This window comes from Amphiura filiformis, chromosome 3 (assembly GCF_039555335.1).
Source record: "Amphiura filiformis chromosome 3, Afil_fr2py, whole genome shotgun sequence".
Taxonomy (NCBI): Eukaryota; Metazoa; Echinodermata; class Ophiuroidea; order Amphilepidida; family Amphiuridae; genus Amphiura; species Amphiura filiformis.
Window position 1 is genome coordinate 3,120,823 of NC_092630.1, and position 21,263 is coordinate 3,142,085.

The 21,263-nt window shown below is 38.1% G+C and overlaps 1 protein-coding gene across 1 annotated transcript in view; it reads right to left on the bottom strand.

The window, feature by feature from the left end:
* Positions 1–235: 235 nt before the first annotated feature.
* The window catches only part of LOC140147017 (lateral signaling target protein 2 homolog), a 48,911-nt gene continuing 27,883 nt past the window's right edge, over positions 236–21,263 (bottom strand). Inside the window, exons 7-15 of the mRNA XM_072168789.1 lie at positions 17,480–17,569; positions 16,510–16,611; positions 13,625–14,742; positions 13,073–13,509; positions 12,643–12,980; positions 9,759–9,910; positions 6,674–8,218; positions 5,814–5,917; positions 236–4,027 (exon numbers count right to left, since the gene is read on the bottom strand). Coding sequence (XP_072024890.1) covers positions 3,911–4,027; positions 5,814–5,917; positions 6,674–8,218; positions 9,759–9,910; positions 12,643–12,980; positions 13,073–13,509; positions 13,625–14,742; positions 16,510–16,611; positions 17,480–17,569 — 4,003 coding nt within the window. The 3' untranslated portion in view covers positions 236–3,910. The remainder of the gene's footprint in view (positions 4,028–5,813; positions 5,918–6,673; positions 8,219–9,758; positions 9,911–12,642; positions 12,981–13,072; positions 13,510–13,624; positions 14,743–16,509; positions 16,612–17,479; positions 17,570–21,263) is intronic.

Here is a 21,263-nt window from a genome sequence, read left to right on the forward strand (position 1 = left end):
CAGCCCAATATGGCGCCAGCTCTACAATCAGATTAGCCGTATCAAACCAAACATTTAAACCTTTAAAATGTGCCCTTACTATCTTGGATCCACCATCTTGCTACCAAAACGAGGTTCTCCCTATAAACCCAAGTACATAAAGTTTAATTATGTTTTCCATGCTTTTTTAGCAGGCGGCCTTTGCAAAGTGTATACAGTAATTAAAGAATGCGTTTGAAAGGCGTGCACGGTGCACATGCACAGAACGTGCACTTTGCAGGTAGAACCTTGTTTTGAGATGACTGTTCAATGGGTCAATGGAGGCACCTTCTGTGTCTAACTAAATGCTATTATCTTTCATTAGGTTTACTCATCAATTATATTTTACATATTTACACACAGTTTTTAATTTCTACATATTAATCTTATTTTTTTAAAGATTGCTATAACATATCAATAAAGAAATCAACCATCTTTATAATATTATTAGATTTAAATATTGTCTAGTTTGATTATTTCTACTCTATCAACAGTGTCAAGCAAAATTCATCATTTGCAATTTATAATATTAATTTGGTTGATACAATTTTGTTAATTAGGTCATCACCGCTAATTAAATGTAAAATGGAAGCAGGCATAATTGACATTATAATGGTTATAATGTACAGCACCAAATATCTATTTACAACTCAACTCAGGGTCAGAAATTTGTGAAATTCATTTGAATCTTGCAAATCAACTTCTGTGTAAACTACAACAGTTTACGAGAATCAACATTGATTCACGAAATCTGTTAACAAGAATCTTTGCGAGTATTGATTCTCGGTTTCACGCCAAAATTCTGACCCTGGAACTTGTATACATATGTATCAGTATACTTAAAGGAGTATTTTGTGATCCTAGCATCCTCTTTTTATGATATTTTTCAGTAGTTATCCACAAAAAAAGCTTAATCCCTAAATTTCAGTTGATTCTGATTTTGCGTTTGTGAGTTATGCATGACTATGTGCATGGGCGTCAATCCAAGCCGGATTGGCGCTAATGATTATGTGTAGTACACTGCTCAATAGACAATGTGTTGTAATTTCGTTCTGGTGTACCAGAAGCGTTATTCAAATTTCACGATAATTTTGCTGAATGAATTAATCTGCAAGAAATGTTTTGTACATACATATTATGTAGCCTGAGAAATGTGGGGGATGATGCTATGGATCACGAAATGCCCTTTAAAGGGATTGGTAGTGATTTTGACCCTTTGTTCTTAAATTATGTTTTGGATCTGTCCACTGAACCCCATTTCACAGGACTGCCAAGAGCCATTATAGGCCCAGGTATCATGAACACATGCAGGGACAGGCGATTTGTGCGGAACTTTTTTTCCGCGCAATTGGCTATTTTTTTTCCTATGAGGAGGGATACATGATTTGCACTGAAAAAAAGTTCCGCGCAATCTCCGCGCAATTTGCTATTATTTTCCGCGCAAATCGCCTTAATTTTAGATTTGTTCTTCGATACTAAAAATGCTGAATTAATACTAGTAATAATTGTCGGGAAGAGTTTCTGTCTATTTTAAGCTGAAATAACAAGGCAAAGTGAAAGAAACTCTACTGCTTATTTTGGCCGTTTAACATGCAGTTCTATAGGAGGACATAAAGTCATAATTATGAATTATGACTTGCTCTGTTGACCGACAAACACAACAAATTTGACTGATTCCATTTTAAAGGTACAAGTTGGGACATGTGTAAACATTACAAATATGCAAAAAAAATAAGGTTTGGAAAAATAACCAATTTCATGTTACAATTTTCATCATACATTATGGCTTTAAGAAAAATATTGGGCAACTTTTCACTAATTTGACCCACGATTTGGGCAAAAATATTTTGGTAACCCTGTACCCTGCGAAGGGGGACCAATATGTGTCAAGATACAGATATGAAATAAAAAAGATCAACATATTTTGTACAAAAAAGTTAACCTGGCCCTTGTTTCCTCTGGTCACCAGTGGTGCAGTGGGTAAAATTCCCACAGGAGGCAAAATTGTCCGACTAAACCCACTACCAAATTGACTTCACCAGGACATATGCACACATTACACCTTATGCGTACAAATTTGCAATTTGCCACGAAAGGAAGATGCCAATGATACATTTTGTTCTAGTATTTTGAGTACCCCCCAACTCATGATCGGTACGCCACTGCTGGTTACACTACAAGATTCCTATTGTTGAGGCCGCCTGCACAGGTACACCGTCGCTAAGGTACTTAGCTGGTACTGTGCAGTACCAGGGGAGTACCAGTGTAGTACCAGTGCAGTACCACTACTGGTGGGTCTTGTGCAGTAGCAATATTGGTACTGTGTAGGTACTCTGTGTGTACCAGTCAGGTACCTTGGCGATGGTGTACCTGTGCAGGTGGCCCCAATAGGAATCTTGTAGTGATCTGAACACAATGGAAGGCCACTTTCCTGTTCATCAACTTCAATATTTGGTCATTTAGGGCACCCTTCTCAAAATCTGCACCAATCCCTATAACTGAATTCAAGTCCTACATGCATGGACTACAATTATCTTAAATATTACTGCATTGATATTCAATAAATAGTATTAAGGAGCTATATACAGTCACAGGACACATGGTAGTAAATAATACAATTGGACTTATGTAATATACGATGTGATTAATTGATCAATCAATGATGCTCATAACCTGAATCCAGGAGCCATTGTTCATAAAATACCCAAGTATTTTCACACAGATTCTTCTCAAGTATGTCTGAAACAAGAGAATTTCTCTAAAATAGTTGGAATTTTTTAGAGCCAACAAACAGTCTAGTTTTTTTAGAGCGAATTCGTCGGGTATATTACATAGTGACGGATCTGCACTTTAAAATCCATAGTGACGGATGTTGAGTTCTCAAAAAAATTGCGCAAGACATAGTGACGGATAACTTTGGCAATCTATTACATAATATAAGATGTATGATTTTACTACATTTTAATGTTTTGAAAATATCTTTCAAAGGTCTACTTTTAATAGACACATGAATTGCTGAACATTAATGGCAAGCTTATAATCTATGCCCAATACAATTTCCCGATGCCTGTTTTTTGATAAATTTGCAATCAACATCTGTCACTATGTATTACACCCTGGGTTTAACATCTGTCAGTATGTAATATTTGGTCTGGAATACAAGTGACATCGACATTAAAAATATTTTGGGCTTCCACCACTTGATCTTAGAATCAACCACTTGGACCGACCTTAAGGCTAAACATCTGCGCCACTGGCTATCTTTCATCAAAATCAATAGGTTATAGTGTGCCTTGTTTCAAGTTGAGAGTAACGCCATGTTGGATTTTGCAGTGACAGATTTGAATCATGCGCGATAACCAAGTCCATCATGGGGTATGATTTGCCCGTACACCGCCACACAACCACATAAACGCATCAATTCCAATCTGCCACTGTGAAATCCAACATGACGTTACCCTCAACTTCAAGATGTGACACACTATAGAACAGTACACAAATACCAGCAAAATATAGTTTATCCCTTGCTTTACATGACCACCTTTAATTTTGATCAAACTAGTTCACCAAGCTGTCCTTGTATGTATTTGTATGTGTTTCTGAAACTCCTGGAGGAACTCCGTAGGGGTGATTGCCATGGCAATTGCCACGCTGACACAAGGTCAGATCATCAAGGCAGATCATCTTGATCAGATCATGAAGTTAGCCATGCCTACGAACAGCAAAAAGTTAATAACTTCTGGGCTTTCAGTGGGTTACCTTGGCCAACCTGTATTCACCACTCAGTCAGCGCAATCTGTAAACGACAGCCAAGATCTGACTTCTGGGCTTGCAGTTGTTAAGCTTACCTACCCATCTCTCCTGTCACCTACAGCTACATCATTCACAGCGCTCAGTGTTGGAAAGGCGTGACTTGGAACATGTAACACCTGTTGCAAACGCGCACCGGTTTCTCCTGTCCAAATTTGGGCAATGGTACACAGTTGGCTGAACAACGACTACAGAAAATCTGTGACGGTAAAGTATGGAAAGTAAATTAGGAACAAAATTCAAAAGACTATGAATTGCATTGAATCAAGGTGGGTAGGTGCATTGGTGTAATTACATCTCACCTCACATGTCAGCCATTAGGAGATACTTTGTATTTACCTTCAAACATAACACGCTTATTTGTAGAAACAGCTCTACTCAGTGGCGGCCCTACAGGGGGAAAGCACATATTTTCTTGCCCCCCCACTTTTGAGGCAAAACCCCAATTCACGTAAATTTCCACTTTTTGCGGCAACCCTGAAATTCACTTTGCCTACCTCCCCCCCCCCCAAAAAAAAATTCCTGGCGCCGCCACTGGCTCTACTATTCTACAAGTCCACAAATGTGTTGCTGCCATACCATGTATTTTCATAATTTATTCGCATTTGGTCGCATGTCATAAGTTGGGTACAATTTCCATTACATGGTCAAAAATGACAAAAAAATTATTTTTTGATATGTTGTATATATTGACAACCTCTAATAATTAACACCATTTTTAACCTTAACACATGCTTAATTATTGAGATAATGCTTAATTACTAATTAATTAATACACAGGTGTCTATGTAAATCTCAATTTTCAAATGCATTTTTCTCAAATCGGACCTAAATTACAAAAATGACTCTGAAATTTTTATTTTATGCAAGAATGTCATCAGATTTGGAGGATATGTTCTCAATACATCAATGCTTCAAATGAACTATTTGAAATAATTGTATGTATGTTAATTACATTGTGAAGGTCAATGACATTTTTACGAGTAACTAGCGAGACGGTTATTCTATTATTGAGGAAATGAATATCAAGAAGAGAAATGTACATTAGCATACGTAGCTAAAAATACTGATATTCAACTAGGATTTCATTAAAAATAAAAATGAAAATGAAAAAAATGGAACATGATACCCTTTAAGGTGGTACTATACCCTTGATAAATTTGTGACTATTTTTGCATTTTTCTCAAAAAATAATAACACATTGGTAACAAAAGTAGTCAGTAATTGTTTTAGTTGTACAAATTCAACATTCAAAGCTGTCAATACATCATACCCTCACTAGATTTGAAAAAGTAACCTGTAGTTTTGACATGCTGACATGTGAATTTTCACATAGGCCCTATTGCACACTCCCACATCCGCCTGCTCCACATCCACCTGCTCCTCCACCCCTGGCATTTTTCATTTCAACTGATGTGATCTTTTTGCTGAATAATGTATACACCAATCCGACTAAGCCATTACTGCGGTGTCCCCGACCCTGCCTGCACGTAAAACTGCGGTGTCCCAAGGTCGGGGGTTCTATCATTTACTTGTTAGTGTGCTATACAGAATTGTACACAACAGTGATTTTCAATACATGATCATGAATTCATTGAACAAGTTAAATCTCCCGCACTGGTACAACTGTGGTACCGTCAATAGAGGGCCAAATACAGTAAACGCTTCTCGGATTGGTGTATAATCATATGCTTCAGTAGACTGAAAGAGTATAAAATTAGGCTTGAGGTATCAACCACTGCTGTAGGATATGGGGTTACGGAAAGCCATTCAAATTTGTATCGCAATTTTCACAAAAGTGTAATCCCTCCACCCTTTTTGCATACCCAACTTATGACATGCGACCATTTATGATTCCTCATGTGTGCCTCTCTTTTATAAACAATTTCCACTTTGATATATTCCATATAAATCAAAGTGTATCATTTTAGATCAACTCCATACACCCTTAAATATTTCCTTTCAGTGAGCATCATTGCACCTACCTTGCCACAGTTTCTACAGTGATGTTTTCTTCTTATCATGGTAAACAAAGATTGACATGATGTGCACTGATTGCACTCCTCATCAGGAACCCATAGAGGCGGTTCTGTAGTAATATAACATGAGAAACATGTAGTGAGCTAATATTTATTCATAACCTCATTAATATACGCAGCAAGTGCGATCCAATCACAGATAATAACTTTTAAATACGCTGATGCAATTGCAGGTCATTGAAAAAGTATAATGACCACGTCTCGTGACGTAGCTAAAAGTACGCTCTACAATGACCGTGTTATGTGACGTGTTATGCGATCGAACAATTTACGCGGACGCTGGCCGCCGTATTTGGACATCGCATGATTGTCTGCTAGTGTGATTGGTCGCTAGCGGTATTTCCTTAATGGGCTATTCGATTTTTTACAGGGAAAACGACAAATTAAGTTAAAATTGTGTTCTGTTTTCAAATTAAAAGAAGAAAATGTGACGTAAATTGAATTTAAAAAAAGTGAAAAGTGGCGTGTATGAATGAGGTTAATGATTTTGCATCAGTTATTTTGAGGGTATTGTGAAATATCTAAACATTGTGCTTTGGACCGAGGAATATCCCTCGGTCCAAAGCACAATGTTTAGATATTTCACAATACCCTCAAAACAACTGATGCGCAGTCATTAACCTCTAATCTACATTTGCAAACAGTACAACCTCTATATGGAGTGTACATCAATAGAATAATTAACAAGATAACAGTTCCTCCAGATTTTGTTTTAACATCACTCTCCTTTATACATCAATTTTCTACTCATCATATTCTCACCTGACACATGTTTCAGTTTGTTTTATTTATCCAACTGTTCTTACCTTCAAACAATACAGGTCTTCTGCTCAGATCCCCACTCCTGTGTCGTTTCTTTTTCGGTTTTACAGCGACCATGGACTCATCCTTTACAGGAGCTTTCTCGTCCGTCGCAATCGTCACAGATTTGTCACCATCAGGACTTTTCTTATCCAACACAGCTGTCGCAAGGTCACTATCTGATAAAGCTTTCTGTACCACTGCCAGAGATTTGTCATCTTTCTGTTTCATCACAGCTGTTGCAGAGTCGCCATCTTCAGGAGCTTTCTGTTCCATCACGACCGTCAGAGTTTTGTCACCTTCAGGACTCTTCTGATCTGTCACAGCTGTCTTAGAGTCACTATCTTCAGGAGTTTTCTGATCAGTGATAGCTGCTGCAGAGTCACTGCCTTCTGTAGCTATCTCTTCTGTAATATATGTTGTCGAGTCAACACCTTCAGAAGCTTTCTGTTCTGTAACACCTACCACAGAGTCACTATCTTCAAGAGTTTCCTGTTCTGTGGTATCTGCCACAGAATCACTACCTTCGGGAACTTTAATTTCTGTCACAACTGCCTCAGAGTCACTACTTTCAAGAGTTCTCTCATCTGTGACAGCTACCACAGACTCACCACCTTCATTAGCAACCACTGGTGTTGCATCAACTGTCTTGTCACCATCTCCACCACTTTCTTTTGTTTCTAGTTCTGGTTCCTCCTTATCAACTTGCTGATGAGCCTTATCATTGTCTCTTGGTTCTACATCGCTTGTACTTATGCTTTGCTGTAGTTCAATCTGTTCATCAGCACCTTGCTGCTGATGATTAGTTACTGGGAGTTGCTGATTGTCACTTACAATTTCTTCTTGATGCTTTAGTGGATCTTCTTTCTTTCTATGTTCTTCATCAACAGCTGCTGTTGCACTTGGCTGTTGCTGACACTTAATTTGTTCAACATCATCAGCATTATTTCCTCTACTACTGTCTACTTTTTTGTTTTCATTTAACAGCATTTCATTATCATTTTGTCCGTTGTTTTCATCCTCTAAATTTAAGAAGAACACTTCATCATCTGCATCTTTGCTACCAACATCACATGGTTCCATTTGATCTGCAGGCAAATCTTCCTCTTGGCTATGATCTGATGAATCTGAAACTGTAGACCCCATTTCCAATGATTCCCCCTTTTCTAATGGGGCCAATTTCAATTTTGTCACATTCAATTCATCTGTGTCCATCTGTAGCAGATTTTCAGTTTTTGGCTGATCCCCCATTAAATCCATCACAACTGTTATCTCATTATCAAAAGGAGCTTCTTCAGCACCTGGAATGATCCCATATGCGTTATCAATCTCTGGTCTATGCTCATCAATATTTTGGTCTGGAGACGATATCTCCGACCGTCCCTCTGTGCTTGGCGACTGCACGTCAGAGTTTGTGGTGGCGTCGGTTTGTACAGAGTTCATTTCAGGTTCGTCGAATGGTTTGTGCGGATTAGCTGTGATTTCAAACACGGCTTTCAGGATGTTTCTTAAATCACTGGCATAGTTTGTTTGGAGTTGATCTGCAACACCTGTTGGCATTAACAAACAAAGTAAGTAACATGAATGAAAAACTGCAGCTTTTTTATTAATACTATATAAATGAATCTGCATATATGTGACACAATCTGGTCCATAGGGGCCAAAGGAGGCATTTTTGAAAATTGAGTTCCTGTAATTATTAAAATACACATACAATAGGCTCTCATTTACTGAAAACACCGAAGGTCTAGCATATTTGGTTCTAAAGTTATGACGTTTTTTGATGTCTATTTCTTCTTATGTATTTTATTGTTTTTTATTCCATATTTTTACCTTTATCTCAGTTTCAAATTTGCCGCCTTTGGCCCCCATGGACCAGATCGTGTCACATATATGGATTGAGAGTAAACTTACTACATGTGCATCTCACTTTTTTTTTTTTTCTCATTTTACGTAAAGTGTGTACATTACGTATGAGACGCATGTGCAGGTAATACAGAAGTATCTGTCTGTGAATATGTTCAGAATATTAATGTAGAATATGCATGTAGTATGGATTTTATCAAAGTCTTGTTTTTGTAACCAATGGACTATTCCATTTAAAATCCACACTCCCCCTGTAGAAGATTTCAGAAATATCTTCCACATGGGGAGTATGAATTTCAAATGGAATGAACACATTAGGCAGCTCCATTAGAATTTCATACACCTTCTGAGAAAGATTCAACCTGAATCTTCCACAGAGGGAGGGTGAGTTTCAAATGGAGCTGCTTAATGTGTTCATTCCATTTGCAGAGATGCCATTTGCTTGTTGAAAAAAATCAGGAAGTTGCGAAGCGTAGCCACTCATTCACTGCCAAAAAAACCCTGAATATTTGGCTAAAAATGGCAAAAATCAGGAATTCCTGATAAATCAGGAAAAGTGACATCTCTGCATTTGAAATTCATTCTCCCCTGTGAAAGATATTTCCAAAATCTTCCACAGGTGTATTTTAAATGGAATAGGCCAATGAGATCGTGTTCACTCAAGGATAACAAAGTGTATTCCTAAACAAAATTCAAATAATACAAAAAGTATAACTGTAATATTCGCCAAGGTCCTCAGCAGTCCCCCGATGCAATGCTGTTTACAGCGTAAACACAGAAGTGGGGTTCTGATCGGCTAACAGAATCACGTCAACATTCGCTGAACAAGCTTCGTAGCATCGAGTAACACAAGCCTGACCTAGTTTTTTAAAGCGATAATCAGTAAAAGCGGTAGGGCAGTGCAGAAGGACCTTGCTGAAAACTGCAGTCAAACAAGTGCATACTTCATCTTTTCCTGATGTGTTAACCCTATGGGCACTACCTGCCTAATTATCGGCCTCTAAGAACTACTTTGATTGGTTACAAAGAGGATTATATGATGTATTTAACCAATCAGAGATATGGTAAAAATGGGTCAGTAGGGCTGACAGAAGATGAAAAGTGCCAAGAAATCTAAAAGCTCTATTTTGATTGGTTACTGATATGATTATATAATGTAAAACCAATCAGTGGCTCTGTAAGAAAGGCAGTAGTGCCCATGGGGTTAACATATATATTACATACCAGCAATACACACAAATAGTCTGTGTACCAAATCCCAAGAGCTTGTGAAATGTGACCTTGCTTCCTGTCTTGCTGAGAGTTCTGCTGCTTGGATAGCTATGGCTATTTCATGTTCATCGTTATCAGATACAGATGATGTACTGTCAGTATCACTGAAAATAGCAATGGCAATAAATCTGAATAATGATAATGTGGTCCAATTCTGGTTTACTCTGCGCACCCTATCTTTTAGAGTTAGAGTTAGGGTTAGGGTTGGGTTAGGATTAGGGTTATGGCTATGGCTATACTTGTGCACAATGTATACCAGAATTATTCCGATAATATTCGACAAAATGTTTAAAACAAACCTGTTTACACCAAGTATGTCCATTTAGGGCAACACCTTCTTGTATTCTTTATGGATACAGTTGATTCTGCAAATGTGACCTGATCTGTCAAACCCTGGACAAAGCCGCCAGAGCACTAGGCCAAAAAAAAATTGTTGTGTTGCCCTCAACCGCCCGACCCAAAATCCTGAAAAATCAGGGTCTGCATTTTTTTTTTTTTTTGAATGATGATTTTTACAGATTTGTTAAAAAAATCAATGTTTTTCACTTAATATTAATATTTTATTGAAAGACTAGTCTTTAATTGATATCTAACAGGTATCCAGAAGTCAGGGCGGGTTAGTGTAGTGGTCTTCTCACTCGCTTCTCACCACTGTGGCCCAGATTCAATTCCCCGCAGCGCCACATGTGAGTTTGGTTGCCGATCCATGCTCGTCCTCGCAGGTTTTTCTCCGGGTGCTCCGGTTTTCCTCCTGCATCTAAAATCGGACCTCTTCCCATATCCCTGTCCCGTTCATATCCGGATGGCGTCCCTTAAATTTAGTAGCCTCTGAGCACTATTGGGATTAGCCTGGCTTCGGCCGAATGTTATAAATAAATAAATAAATAAATAAATAAATTGACAAATGTCCCCTAATTGAAGAAGTATTATTTAATATTTGAGGGTATTTTTAAAAACTGAAGGTTTGAAAAAAAAAAAAAAAAAAAATCCGACCGTCCGGCCCAACTTTCCCATTTTCCCACTTGAGGGCAACACAACAATATTTTTTTTGGCCCTATTATAGATACAGTTCAATAAACATGACAGAAAACAAAACATTTTACAAAGGAAAATTGATTTTTGAAGGACAGAAGATTGAGTAACTCTAGCATATGATACATCATTTTAAAGCTTGTAAAGTCAGCATTTTAAATCTGGTAAAATCAAATTTTGCTACTTTGTCTGGGTTTTGTGGGAACAGGTCATAAATTATTTGCCCCAGGTGAAAGGTGACCTTTTCCATATCAATGTTCTGTTTTTCGGACCATTCTGACCCAGATTTTGCGCTTCAGTGAATTTGTTACTGTTGTATCCTGCAATTAACCCTAACACTGGACCCTGCTTTTTGGGATCGGAAGTCAAAGAAGATCCGAAAAAGTCAAGGAGAAGAAGAATTTTGACTTGGCTTTTGGATTGAACCTTTGACCCTCGCATGCCAACCACACGATCACGGTCCGGTAGCTACACAGGTTATTGCTGCCCGGCCAGCAATTCCGTGCGCATATAACACTTAGGCTGATTGCGTCATCGCAGACCCTGGGATTCATGCATGCGCAGAATTTTTCATCGTAAGATTTTGTAAGATTTTTGGGTGTTAGGGTTAAACATAGGCTCTAATCTGGAAAAATACATCTCAGTTAAACCTAACACTGGACCCTGCTTTTTGGGATCGGAAGTCAAAGAAGATCCGAAAAAGTCAAGAAGAAGAAGAATTTTGACTTGGCACCCCCGGGATTCGAACCTTTGACCCCTCGCATGACCCCACGGGTTATTGCTGCCCGCCAGCAATTCTGTGCGATATAACACTTAGGCTGATTGCGTCATCATGAGACCCTGGGATTCATGCATGCGCAGAATTTTTCATCGTAAGATTTTGTAAGATTTTTGGGTGTTAGGGTTAATAACTGCCGTTTGTGTGCACAGTGGACTGATTTTGCCTGGGTTTTGACGGGTTGTCACCTAATCCAAGAATTTATTTTCCTCCTTAGAATGAGTGAATTAATGGAAGGAAGTCACAGGTGAATGCAAATTGTCCTTACTTAACAGGGGTGTTTAAAATATATAAGAACATAATAAAAGCCCAGTTCATTGGTCATACACCACTACTCCCCATGCCAGAAAAAAAACAGCACTAATTTTTTGGATTAAAAAATATTAACCTGTTTTGCAAAATGTAACATAACTAAATCCTAATCCTTTAGTTAGTTTTAACTAGCAATAAAGTAAAATTTTAATATTTGGTAAAATTTTGGAAATAAGGGCCAAAAACATGCGTTTTTAGGGTGTTTTTCATATGCTGTGACAATCAAGCCCAAAGACTTGTATCAAGTCTAATTTCAAGTTATGCATTCTATTTTTTGGAAAACACATTTTCTAATTTGTTCATAACCAATTATCAAAAATAACATACAATATTTAAATTATAATTTAACTCTTAGCTCCCTACTCAAGGTTTTGAATGCTTAGACTTGTGCCAAGTCTTGGAATTTTGTGACTACAATTGATCGAAGACATGCAAAATTGCATGTTTTTGGCCCATTTTCTTTCAAATTGGAAAAATATCAAAATTTGAATTTTTTTGCATTTACAACTAACTAAAGGATTAGGATTTAGCTATGTTTCATTAAAAAAAACACCAGGATAATATTTTTTAATCCTAAAAATATTAGTGCTGTATTTTTCTGGAATAGGGAGTAGAGTATCATTTCAGCTTTAATCACATGGTTTGGATTACAATACCTTCATACAACATTTTTAGACTAAAAATCAGGTAACAATTTATTCATTCTGTACTCACGTATCATCAGACTCCCACTGGTAGATCTCCTCTTCATCTACCAACTCATCCCCACACGATGAGCAAACTGCTATGGAAACATTACTCTCCCGCCTACTATCCCCAGCAGCACCCTCATCTGGTCCTAATGCCGCTTCAGGTCGTAACCCTCTGCTACCGGTGACTCTATTTATTGCACTCGCTGGATAAACTCGACTTGAAGATGGGGACTGGACTTGGTAACTAGTAAGATGTCTTGAGTTGTAAGAGTCACTTTGAGATAAATTGGAATCATCTAACGATGCCGCGGTAGAAGAGACGTCTTCAGGCGATATTAATCTCTCCCACTTGGTATCGCACTACTCAGCTCAGCGCTCGGTTTTCCTTTCCCAAATATGGGCGTCTCCCATGTCGTTCCATCGCAGCTCCACTGAGTCCCTTCGCCAGTCACCATGGCAACACCTCCCGACTTCTGTATGGCACCAGTACTATATATTATTTCAGGATTTTGTTGCGTATCATCATCAGTAAGCTTAGACAAGTTGTTCTGCGCTTCTACTAAGTCACCTGCGTCATATGGACTTTTAGGGGACGTTATGACACTACCATTGGTCGCTGCCTTTCCACAGACGCACTTACTATGTCGTTGCTTCGTGTAGTTGCTCTCGTTCTTCATCCTATTTTCCTCAATAACTTTTGCGCATTCTGACAATGGTGCTGTGATATTATTGGCAATGTCTTGTTCACAGTCTCCAAGTCCATCTTGATCCCTTGCACTGTCTTTTTTAATGTCTTTGTTTATACTATCTGTAGCATCACTTTCGCAAGATGGCAAGCCATTTGTTTTCGTTTGTTTGCATTGTTCGCAATAAATCTTATCGTGTTGGCCTTTGGTACATGTGTAAACGACCATACCGCAAGATGAACACGTCGGTGAGATATTATACTGAGAGAGTTTTAACGTCATCAGACATCTTCCACCGTGATGACGACTATGAAATACTGAACACTGCACGCGCGTATTGCACTATGTCATCTACCAGTTGCTGACACATTTGGATAACCATAGATGTCTCATCCTCTTCACATTGCACTGAATCATCATCACCCTGATTGCCCGAAACTCGGTGGTTCTCAGCACTTTGGATTTCTTCCATTATTGTCTCGATATAATTGATGCCATTATTCGTTTCCGAAAGTCCAGCATTGTTTTCTCGTTTTGAACTATTAGTACTTGGTGAACTTATGTTATGTTGGTCTGTACAGCCTACACAGTTGGATTTGTGATCATCTTCAACTGAATTCTGACACAAAGTTTCCTTGTCAACGTCCATCTCGGATGTCACTCTGCAAGGAATAGTTGGAACTGAATCAACAGGTGACACGCCTAGTACATCAGACCTAGCTTGCGAGGCTTCAAAGGAGTCTATGATTGGCGAATCTAATGGAGAAGCCCCAAGGAAAAGTGAGTCTCTAGCAAAGTCTTTATCACCAGCTTCCATTGGTGACATACCATAGACATGGGACATACTATCTTGTCCGGTTACTCTATCAAGAAGAGGTCTCTTAAGTGCAAGACTTTTATGTTTAGGACTAATTTTGTATTCTACTTTTTGTTCCACGGGTGACATTCCTAGCGTGTGTGAATCCACGTCATCAAATATGTCTCCATTGCTAAGCTCTCCTGGAGACTGAATCTGTAATGGTGATCTAAATTCATTGTCAACATTGTCTTCAACAATTCCCGATGATACGCTTTCGATACCATCATCAACTAAATCTTCCGTCGCATCTGCCGAAGGAACTTCCGTCTCGACTTGACTCTGATCCATGTTCTGATTTGGAGATGAACCTAGTATACTGACTTCTCTTTCCAGTTTTTGTGCGACTTCCTCCTCGATTGGTGACATACCAAACATTAGTTCCCCACTGCAGCCCCCTTCAGCTCCTTTCTCCAGAAAATCTGTTGGATCTGTTTGCACAGCAGCATTGCATCTGGCCTTTGACCCTCTGCCCATGAGTTTTAATTGTTCTTCAATGTCTTCCCAGGATCCAGTGGAATTGCACAAAGCTTTCTCTAGTAAGTGTAGTTCTCCTTCAGCTAATGTCTGCAAAAGTTCTCTGCAGTAACAAAAAATGCACATGCAATCAAATCAAATGCAATCAAATCAAATCAAATTCATTTCTTTATATCTTAAGTTGAATTTATACTTGATTGCTTTAGGCCAATGGAACTCGATTATTAGTTTCCGATTGGATGTTTGAAAAAAAGGACGAGGTCGCTATTTCATTATTCATTATTCGGTCTCTTTTCATTATCCATTATGTCAACAAAATCAATGATTTTATGAACAGCTTTCTCCAAATTTAGGTACCCCACCAGTACCAAAGTGTATATTGTTGATGAAAGACCATTTCAAAACAGGTATTAATGCTTAGATCATCATTACAGACATTTTGCAACAGATTGAGAAAAGATTTGAATTTGTTTTTATTTAAATGAAAAGAAATTTGCAAGTTTTGTAATCACTAGAAACATGATGAGGTAATCCGTAAATTTCCATTATTTACCACATCCTCTACCCCTACAACTAAGAAAAACTGCTGATTATGATCAGCAGAGGTTGTCAGACATTTTGAGAGTTTCAATTTTGGTTATTTCCATCTCAATTTTCAGATAATTGACTTTTTTATCAAAATAATGAAAGTTTTGGTCAAATTGAAAATGTGATGCGGGCGGTCAATCGGAAACTAACAATCGAGTTCCATTAGCCTTAGCAGAAAAGCAATTCTCATGCATGCTCTGTGTTTATTTCCTGTTTCAGAGCGTCAAGCAGATCAATGAATACAAATCACTGAGGCAAAAGCAATGTCGCTTTTGCAAGTTGAAGAAATCTGAACTCCCGAGCAATGTCACTTGACACAAGAATTCATCTACAAATTATTTCCTATCAACTGGATCTATTATTTTGCTATTAAATTAATTTACCTTTCTCAATCATTAACTTTCAGAGATGAATGAATTCAAAGCAATAATTATTGACAGCAATGGATGTTCTAAAAATGTATTTTGCAGCACTTTGAATATTTTAATTGTTGCCTGCAATCACTGTAATTAGTATAAATGCAAAAGAGACGAGTGATGCATCGCAAAAACTCATGTAGACAAACAGCGTAGCTGGGATTTTTGCCCCCCGGCAGCTATGCCACTGCGCAAGACAATGCGAGACACAATTGATACATAAGAGGTTCAGAAATAAATGATGCAAGCCCAAGACTTAAATGATGATTTTTCCAATCCTCGCATATACTAATTGGGTCTCGCATTGTCGCGAACTATATAGGCCGCCTCCTACTTTATAATTTAACATTATAATTAGCCCCTTAGAACACAGTGAGAGAGTTATCATGGGGACTTTAGTTGAGATTGCCCGAGTACCTCGGTATCAACAATCTCTGTCATTTCATTTCACTCAAAATAAACTAATAAGGCTTGCAAAAAAACATTGTGCAATCATTTGGCGTAATTATGTGGCGCAGTGGTCTAAGACTTTGACTTATAATCACAAGGTAGCTCAAGGTTGTGGGTTTGAGTCCTTACAGTCTCAACATGTAGGCAAGGCTCTTCTCCCCTATTGCCTCTCCCCACCCAGATGTACATAATGGATTCCAGCTTTATTCAATGGGGAAGGTAACAGACTCAGTGTGGAAGAGGTATTGCGATACCCCGCAGTCTGGCCCAATCTGGAGGAGTCTAGCCCAAATGGCTTTGAAAGAGAGATGGGCACTCCGGCCTGTGAACACAAATTCATCCCATTTGGCTTTTAAAATTTGTTTAGCTGTTGTTTTCTAACCTTATCAATGTCTTTGAATGTGTTTTGTACTTACTTAATTTTCGACAGTAGCGCTTGAAATGGTCTGAACAACTCTGATATATCTCCGGTGTCTTTACCCATGTTCAAGGGCCCATCTGGAAACACTACTAGTCCACTGCAAAATGAAATATTAACACAATTTATTTTAAATAAATTATCATATCTCTTGTTGTATCATTAGAAGTATTTGCACATGGTTATATTGTAGGTGGGCATCACATCCTAGTCAGGTGTTGATTCTCTGGGTGTTGAATCTCCAGTAGAGCTCAGTTTATATCTCTTGGTTACCAGGATAACTGGATAAATCATCATCTGCAAGTTGCTTTTTCATCTTGTTTTTATTGTTTATTGTTTATACTATCTTTCGGTTCAAAAAATATTAATAATATTTATTTTGCTTTTTATATAAAATTTTGTTGTGTAAATCTCCTTGAGGTTGTTTCAGGGTAGGGTGATAGTAAGTCAACATTTTTATCATTATTATTTTGATTACATACATATACATGTTTCACATTTTAACTTAAAGCAACTGCTTCGATATATATATGAACTTATAAGCCACAGTCATTACTCATCCAACCCCATTTAGATAGACAAATTATTTCAAATATTCACCAAGACTTCAGCATTTGGAAAACTGACCTAATACCATAAATACTGCCATGCATTGACACTACTTGCCAATGTAGCCCAATAGAGGCCATCAGCGTGACGTCATATGCCGCTATCTTGTGGGTACACGCTGTGATGGTCGTTCGATCTCCATGCGTGAACAGCAAAATCAACGCGTTGATGCGCGATAACAGCTGCGTGGAAAGCTGCGCCCTGCGCGTAGTGTCCGACGCATGAACACACAGATCATTTGTACCCACAAGATGGCGAAAGGCTGACGGCCTCTATTTATAACAAGACATAGGGAATTTGATAAAGTAACCAGATTGCGCAATTAAAGCACTGTGTGTCAACTCCGCTCTCATATTTACCTGACAATTGCTAGTCTGGGTATGGTAAACATCAGTCCTGGATCATAATCATCTACTTGATCTTGAGTCAGCAGTTTCTCTGTTAAAGCTCTGAAAATAAAACAAAATCAATTGGATAGGCAAAAGACAAAATCCTATCTTTTATTCTCATTCATTCAGTTTTAATGTAATTTTTACGAGAAAAACTGCCTTTTTTCAGAAAAAAATAAAGTTACTTTTGTGAGGACATCCCCGTTGTTTTAAATGAACGAAACCATCACGAACATCTAAGCCGCCGAGTCGCGTTCTTAGTTCTCGCACGTGTATTACGCGAACGCATTATCGCGCGATCATTGAGGAGCAACAAGCGTGCGCGCCCTGACTAATATCACTATCAACTATTGTGAGATATTATACACCAGAAAACCAATCAAATTAAGTGAATTCTTTACAAGACGCACCCATTGAATAAGAATTGGTCATCTTTTGTGTAACATAATGAGACAAATTCACTTCAACACAACTTTTAATGAATACATTTTAGACCATTATAAAATATATTTTTGGAAAGCTTATATTTACAAGGATGCTAATTCAACAAAGTATAACATCATAATACACGTAAGAAATACATGTATACAGGGTGGAACATCAACAAAATTAGCATCTTTCTTGTCATGGTGAACCCCTTATTTTCCTTTTTCTGAAAGCTATTCAGAGAGACATTGCATGGACCGTTCAAACAAATTAGAAAGACAGAGTTTGGTATCCCTTGCGTTAAACGTACAGGGTGGTCAAATTTACAATTTTTATGACATTATGAATCAAAACTTTTTTTCCTCCATTTCTGGCACTAAATCTAATATTTCTCGAGCAATAAGTAATACAAGTTTGTTTCGTAAAACCAACTGGCAACTCTAGTAGAAGATCTACTAGAAACACTGATTTCAGCAGCATCTCACACACCATCACCCACTGAGGAAGGAACCAGTTGGTTCTGAAATATTTGGGAAAATAACCTGGTGAGTGCAGTTGAAAGTTTTAATCTTTTTACTTCTTGTTTACTACCTGCACGTATGAACTTACACAACTGTATAAGCGCAGTGATTTATAGTGCGCTACGCACAGGCACAACGCCTATACGTTGATCCACAAGCCTCAGCACACTTTACAGGTTGTCGCTGACCACTACGGCCCACATCATTCCATAAACCATTAAACAACATATCAGGGACTTTGCTGCCTCAAGAGCGCACACCCTAGACATTCCACAAATAACCATCGCAACCAGGATCAGCTCCCCGAGTTTCGTACGGGTTACAACGAGACAAATCAGCAGTAAGTTCCTTGTCCAGGGGAATTTCAAGCTAACTCAATTTTTTCCAGGAGAGCGTACTAGGCACCGCCAGGGTTCGAACCCGCAACCTCTCGCACCGCAGTCGAACACCTTATCGATTGAGCTAACTTGACTGCCGATGATAATACAAGTTTACTAATCTATTTCATACCCGAGAAGAAAAAAGCACATGATTATACAAAAGTATAAAAATGTTGGAAAACAGAACCAGATATAAATGCATCAACCCGCCCGAAAAATGAATCAATCCTACGCGCGCGAACACACATGAAACACTGCGTGTAGTAATGCTGGAGTGCACAATATACACAATCAATGCATGTTTCGTACTTTTCTAACAGCTTTTCTGATTGGCTGCTTTGATATAGGGGTGTATGAAAATAGCATAACTGAATTCCTCATCACTTTAAATCACTCAATATCAGCTCATATGAATTCGACAAGTGTCTTCAATGATAACACAGAATAAACAGACATTTTATCTCAAAAGCAATGCTATGTGGCAGATTAGGACAACTTCCAATTTTGAAATGTGAGTAGTGAGTTTAGTATATTTTTGCCCTTACTTTTTGCACCGCGAAATAAGTCAATGGTCATCGATATATTGCAACAAAAGTTTTGGAATCTACAGATACAGAGCTTCAACTTGAAACCAAGTTTATTTTGCCAAGTATTGCCGGAATGGCGCTTGAAGTAGGCCAAATTCACACACGTTTCTATGGGACGCTGAATTAGTGTTGTGCCCCCTTAACATTGTACATCGCCATATTGGAGTCAGTGTGAAAAAAATTGGATTTTCCTATAGTCAGGTAAATTTTTATGGGAAACATCACAGAATTAACATATAGGCCTATACAACACAAAGAATCTTGGACTCTAACTTATGATATGGCAACTATTTTATGCAACTTTAATCGAATTAGCATATATACACACTCCTACACTCAGCCAACAGTGTGCACCCAGCCCTACATGCACATACAGACAGATTCAGTGACTACATATGGTATTTCTAAACAAGTTTGGGCAAGACAAAAACCCTAATTTATAAAGCAAAATTTAAATAGATAACGTATGAAACAAATCATCACAGGACAGCTTGTGGACCTTGAGGACCACAGGACATGTACTTCAAGGGACCAGGGGATCAAAGTGCCATTCACATCCAGGCAAGTGTCTATGACTAGATACAAATTATCAAAAATCTTTACAATCCAGTTTTGAAGTCAAGAGTCAAAAGTTGTCAAGTCTTCCAAAAATTTCAGGTGACCAACTTTGTGAGTTATGAGCAAAGTTCAATCCCTCATATTAGTTGATTTTTTTGCAGTGATGTATAATGTGTTTGTATATCATATCTACTTCTGGCCTTTGTCCTTATTGTGATAATTCAACCAAAATCCTAAGGCTCAAAACACAATATAAAGTATGTGCTACCTTGTGTCGCTTTCCATGAGTATTGTTATTGATAGTGCTACATTTTGGGGTGTACATAATTCTTTGTGAATGGACACCAACTTTATTTTCACTGTAGCATCCCTCCCTAATTATGCTATTTAATTTAGTCCAAGGCATCTCTCTCCATACACATATCCCCTCCCCTGACATACATACATGTTCATACAAGGCAGCCTTTGGATATGTATATCAAAGTGTACATCTGATCTATTTATGCACTGAATTTGTATAATTACAATGATGCACTGATGACATCGAAGCCACATATCTGTTTTCAGCTTGAAAATATATAATATAATGTACCGTATTCATTCCAATAAACGCCCATGCCCCAATTAGCGCCCACCCCAGGTATTTTCAATTTGCTAAAGGGTACCATTTATGTTGAAGTGACGGATAGACATTGATACAGTGAAATAGCTGGGGGATTAGAAGTTTTGTGTAAACTTGCAATACATTTTCTGCATCAGAAAAGCTACTAGAACAGTAGAATGTCTTGGGACCCTTTAATAACGTACATAGATTCGTCTCTAATCAACACCTGTTGGGAACAAATTAGGTAAACCATGTAAAAAAATAAGCGCCCACCTAAAATGACTTTGTTAATCGCTCTGGGCGCTTATTGGAATGAATACAGTAGGTATACAACTTTTTATTAACAAAAACATTAAAACTTAGGCCTATACATCATGTAGATTATAGAGGTTGTGCGTGAAATTATTGATTGGCTCCAAACAAAGGATTTGAACTGGTGTCCTTCACCATAATCACAGCGCAGTGCAGTCCATTCACTCAAATGTTGTCATCAACCTATTTGATCGTAGTGCATTTGTTATGTGTGTGAGATGAACTGTCGTGGTAGATTGCAATCATGCTTTTGTTGAATGCATTTGAGTAGTCCGCCATATTTACGGTATGATACGTCATATGCACAACCTCTATTGGTTTTGGTTGTTACCATGTTCACATGCAATAATATCACTTGAACATTCT